Source organism: Rhinopithecus bieti, unplaced genomic scaffold (genome assembly GCF_001698545.2).
Source record: "Rhinopithecus bieti isolate Rb0 unplaced genomic scaffold, ASM169854v2 scaffold_7681, whole genome shotgun sequence".
Lineage (NCBI taxonomy): Eukaryota > Metazoa > Chordata > Mammalia > Primates > Cercopithecidae > Rhinopithecus > Rhinopithecus bieti.
The window spans coordinates 2,738,910-2,744,621 of NW_016806571.1; the positions used below are offsets into that span (position 1 = coordinate 2,738,910).

The window sequence follows — 5,712 nt, forward strand, 5'->3', positions numbered from 1 at the left end:
AACCAGGAAACAGAAGCCTCAAGCTTTGAAGCAAACAACTTCAAAGCAGACCTTCTCCACCTTTGTCCTGGGAATGCGGAGGAGGAGGAAGGAGAAGGTGGCAACTAACTGCTAGAAACCCAGAAAATGCTGATTCAAAAAAATGAAAACCACACTTGTCAGGCAGCTGGCACTCTCCGCTACCTTCACTGGAAGCTGCTGAGAGCTGGCAGGTTTGAGCCATCATGCCTGCAGCAGGATTTTAATGTGGTCTCCCACTATAAATCAGCCCGTCTGGTTCTAAGAACCATTGCAGCAAAGCTAAGTATCTGCAATTAGAGCTCATCATGACTGAATCTCAAAAAGTGGCAGCTCCAACTTTAAGAACCACCAAAACATCCAATGTTCTTTCCACAACATGGCCCTTCTCTAAACTTAGAATAAAGCATTCTAGGTTACTTATAAAGACATATTGGGATCAAAGTTTGCTAATTTTAAAAAATCACTTCTTTATCTGAACTCTCCCACTTCTGGAAGCTCCAGCCCCAAAGGTAACGACCTACACAATCTCCTGGGGTATTTTGTAAACCCCTTGGTGGCCTGAACGAAACCCAGTAAACAGGCTTCCTGATAGCCTGATCCCACACCAACGATTAATTAAAAAGTTACCTACATTTAAAATGCACAAATGATAACTTTCCAAGACTCAAAGAATAAGCAAAGCCCCATAAAAGACTTAGACACAAGTGTTTTCAAGACACACAGATGAATGAAATCAAGATCTTCATTCTCACCTAATTGAACTAAGTACGTAATAGGTCAAGGTTTTTGCACTGGGTGTTGGGTTATCCACTCATTGTCCTCTAGGAATGTGACAGGAACAACCTGGTCTCCCTTGGTCACCCAACCCCAACCCCAACCCCACATGCTCCCAAAGGGACTTCATCCTCATTTACTACATTTGCTATAAGGAAAACGGGGCTGGCAAGAAAGGATCTCGCCTAGGAGAATGTCTCCCTTGTCCCAAATTCCCAAGGGTATTTTTACACACTATTAAACCACAAGAGCCATTTTATAAATGTCATCATCATAGAGTTTTAATATTTTACATAAAAAACTGTATACACAGCTTATAGAACTTTTATGTAAACATCATAAGCTCACCATTTTGTCATTTGTCAGTTTATTTAAAAAATAAAAAACAAGACAACAATTTAGTAGAAGTACCACTGGGAAGGAGGGGAGGGGAAGAAAGGATATACAGGGGCAGGTGTATTCTCTGTACAGAGATGCAGAGAAAATTTCACATAGCTTTAGAGAACGCCTTGTGAAGAAAAAAATATATAGGCCCCAATACTTGGTACTGCCCTTTATCAAAACTGTGTGCATGACTTGCACAAACAAAATCACAATACCGTCTTGCCACTTTCTTCAAGAAAACAAAGCAAAATTTAGTGGATTTCTTTTCCCTTTCCTTGTTAAAAGTCATTTTTTAAAAACATCAGAAGTAGATGAGGTTACAGCGTACAAGTGTGGTCAGAATGCTACTGTCTTATGCAAATGACGAGTGCATTAAGTGTCAAACAATGAAACAATTGTGCAAAGAATTTAAAAAAAACAAATTTTAGCCTTTAAATAAATCAAATAACATCATTTTCTTGGACTGAACAATTTTCACTTGTAGGACAGGCACAAAGTTCGTTTATGGCAAAAACAATCCCACAGCGCACCCTCCCTCCTCCCGCAGGTGGCTGGAGGTTCGCCGGGGGCTGGCCCAAAGGAGAGGCCGTGCTGGAAGCTGTGTCCTCCCCAAGTCAGTTGCAAATGTCTTCCCCAGGGGTCGGAAAGATGGCCAAGTCCTGTTCATGCTTGGACGGGAGTCTGGCCCAGCCTGGGCCAGAGCGCTCACCCGTCACCACCATTAAATAACACCATCTTAGCTCCGAAAATAAAATTATATCTATACTTATATAACATTCCCCCATCCTCCCCAGCCCTCCCCTCCCCCAGTACCCGGGGTCTATGTTACAGACAAGGGATATCAGGCGCCCGCTGGTGAAGGGCGAACATCTGATGGGGCGCGGCCACACTCCCGCGCCAATCTCGCCACCGGGGATCAGAGGCGGGGGTGGGGTGAAAATGGGGCGAGGGGAGTCGAACAGACACACAGCCACACACTCTGAGGCCCGGCTCTTCAGAAAAGCATGCTCAGGGGACCCTTGGCACTCAGCGGGGAGCCCAGGCCTGTGCAACACAGCTGGACGCACAGTCACTGGGAAAGGGGCGCCCGGTGCCCACGCCGAATCCTGGCGCGAGCCAGAGGCGCCAGCAGACAGATGCCAGGCAGTCCGGTGAGGTCCTTGTGGGGCACGAGTCTCCCCTTCTCCGGGCTCGGGGGGTCCTGGTCCAGGAGGGGGAGCCGCGCAGGCAGGGGCAGGCGCGACGGGCGCGGCCCTCATAGCACCTTGCAGCAGTTGATGCAGCCGTTCTGGGAGCCGTAGCGCTTCTGCAGCGCAGCGCGCGTGGCCGTCTCGAAGACCTCGCGCACGCCTTCCTTGGTCTTGGCCGAGCACTCGAGGTAGTCGTAGGCTTGAATGCGCACGGCCATGGCGCGGCCGTCATCCGTGCGCACGGGTTCCTGCTTCATGCGGGCCAGCTCTGTGCGGACATGCTCGTCGCTGCGCAGGTCTTTTTTGTTGGCCACCAGGATGATGGGCACGTTGGGGCAGAAGTGCTTCACCTCGGGCACCCACTTCTCGGGGATGTTCTCCAGCGAGTCCGGGCTGTCCACCGAGAAGCACATGAGGATGACGTCGGTGTCCGGATAAGAGAGTGGCCGCAGGCGGTCGTAGTCCTCCTGACCCGCTGTGTCCCACAGCGCCAGCTCCACCTGCTTGCCGTCCACCTCGATATCGGCCACATAGTTTTCGAAGACGGTGGGCACGTACACCTCGGGGAACTCGTCCTTACTGAACACGATCAGCAGGCACGTCTTGCCACACGCGCCGTCGCCCACCACCACCAGCTTCTTGCGGATGGCCGCCATGAGCGGGCCGGGCCCGGGCAGCAGGAGGGGGCCCGCGAACGCCTCGCTGCCGTCCCGCTCGCCGCTCACTGCTCACCTCGGGCTGGGCGCAGGGGGCGAGGGTCGCTAGCTGCACTCGGGCCCCGCGGTGGCGCGTTCTCTCACTGAGCTCCGGCTGCCGCGGCGGGGGCGGTGGGGGCGCGGGGGCATAGGGCGCACCGTGCGTCTCGCCGCGTTGCTCCCGGGCGGTGGTCGCTCTGCTAGCCCCGGGCCGGGAGTCGGTGGCTTTGTGCGTAACGCGGGCTTGGGCGACGGACTCGGCCTAGCTCCCTCCCGGGTCTCCCCCGGCCTCGCCGAGCACACAAGAGAGCGATCAACTCCAAATAGACTGCGGTGGCAGATGAGGGCTGCGGCCCTAGCGCCCGCTATTTAAAGAGTCCGGCCACTTTCTTAATATAGCCGTCCAATGGGAAACGAGCCGGCTGAGCTCATCGCTGCGGAGCTTGGCTCTGATTGGCCGCCCCCTGCAGCCCGAGGGCGGGGCAGGGCCAGCTTGATTGACGGCCCAGGCCGCCGGGCTGGGAGAGGCAGCGACCTGGGAGTCTGCGCCGCTGCTGGCGCTGCGGGGCTCTAGCGGCACCCGGGTCCCCTCCTTCGCCGCAGCGTCTGCGCGCGGATTCCCGGAGCTGGCTGCCTGGAGCCTACAGGGTCTGGGCGAGCGGTTCCGAAACAGGCGGCACTCAGTGGGGCGTTGGCGACTCCCATTCAGAATTGCCCCTCTTCCTGGCAAACTCCCGGCGGGTGGTTGGACCTGTGGGGGAGGGGCGGCTCTTTTAACCTGGTTTTGTTTTTGAATAAACACACACACACACACACACACCACACACTTTTGTTTCCAAACAAAAGTGTTTTCTCCTTTATTTTGGAGGCGGCCCCTCCTGTGGTCTAGGGCCCCACCCGGATACTCGCCCTTGGCCACCCTCGGGTTTGGACCCAAGAGGCGACCGGCTGGCTGCAAACTGGCTCTTCCAAGTCCCGCCGCCCCCACCCTTTCCAACCCCCAGCTTAGGTGTCTAGGTGAAGATTAAGGGAAGAGGTGCGGAGTGGCCGAGCTTGACAATGGAAAGGGAAGGTCGAAGCTGGAACACTTGGAGGAAGTTACTGGGCAGGGAGAAGCCCCCTCGGCCCCGCTTTTCACAATGAAGTCTGATCCCGGTTCTTAGAGAACTGTCTGAGATAAATTGTACAATAGAATATACAGTATTGTACAATAGAATGTACAATATTTTGGGTTCAATAGAATCCAACCACCCCAAGATCCCTGAGCGGGCGAAAAGGCTCGAGGCTGGGGAAGACGGGCGGGGTAAGGGGCTAACAAATGGGGCACAGCGGGTTAGTGGGTGTCCCCTCTAGTGGGGCGCCAGATCCCTAGTCTCCTGATGCACACTAGGACTGAACTCATTTATCCTATAGATCCTGCAGGAGATGACAGTACCTGTGATCCTGGAAGACCCAAGTCAACCGATTTCTACGGATAAAAGAGGAAGAAGGGGGTAGGGGGACAGGAGGAAAGGCGAGTCGGGGAGGGCTCCCGGGAAGGAGAAACAGCCTGAACACAAGCAGGAAGGTGGGAAAGAGTAGGGCACACTCTAGGAGCTGCGTATGCTGGGGTTCATGAGCGCTAAAGCATTAACTGCAAGGGGTGGGCTCTGTCCATCCATTGCAGGGGAAATGTATGCAGACTGTTTTTTCCTCCGAGGAAGGACCCACCACATCACCCGGAGGTTGTTGCCTCCTGTCTCCGTCTCTGCCTCGCTCTCTGTGAGTTGTTGGAGGGCCAGGATTCTGTCTTATCTCCGCATCTTGAAGACCCAGCACAATGCCTGGCATTTACAAGAATCAGTACATGACTGTGGAGAATTAACCCGAATGCTCAGAAACGCAGGTGGATCTTTCTGGGGGTTTCTTACCTGAGTTCCACACTTTGCTTTAACAATTATCTAACCAAGCCAGGCACAGTAGCTCACGCCTGTGATCCCTGGGCCTGGGAGACCCAGGCTGGAGGATTGTTTGAGCTCAGGAGTTCACGACCAGCCTGGGCAACATGACAAAACCCTGTCCCTGTCCCTGAGAAAAATAAAATGGGATGGGGTAGGGAGGAGAATGGTCTGCGCCTATAATCTCAGTTACTCAGGAGGCTGAGGTGGGAGGATTGCTTGAGCCCAGGAGGGCAAGGCTGCGGTGAGCTATGGTTGCAACACCCCACTCCAGCCTGGGTGACAGAGTGAGACCCTGGGTCAAAAAAAATTTTAAAAAAAGAACATTAAAAAGAAAATCATCTAAGCAAACCCATGCAGCCAACTGTGACTGAACCCCGGTGTTTTCACATGTAATTCATATGTTAAGAGCTAGGTCCCCGTATGGCTCCACAGATGAAATCAGATCAAATAAGGCAGTAGTGCTGCTAAACCTAGAGCCCTTCCTAGAGGGAACGTCTTATTTAGACTGGAAGTGCTGTGCTTCCCTCCAACTGGGTTTGCATCACTACAACAAGAAGTCAACCAGTTTTTTTTGTTTTGTTTTGTTTTGTTTTTTTGTCTGGCGAGGGTGGGGTCGGGGTGGTTGTTTTGTTTTTTAGATCTAAGGAACTGATCTGTCAGCAAGTAAATAGTTTTCTGCTCACTGATTTGGGGATGCAATCTGGAAGC

General features: G+C 53.1%; 1 protein-coding gene across 1 annotated transcript; it reads right to left on the reverse strand.

Moving 5' to 3' along the window:
* Positions 1-1,049: 1,049 nt before the first annotated feature.
* On the reverse strand, positions 1,050-3,416 carry RHOB (ras homolog family member B). The gene has a single exon (XM_017876839.1). It carries the CDS (start codon positions 3,023-3,025, stop codon positions 2,435-2,437), a length of 591 nt encoding a protein of 196 aa, XP_017732328.1. The 5' UTR covers positions 3,026-3,416; the 3' UTR covers positions 1,050-2,434.
* Between the last annotated feature and the right edge of the window lie 2,296 nt (positions 3,417-5,712).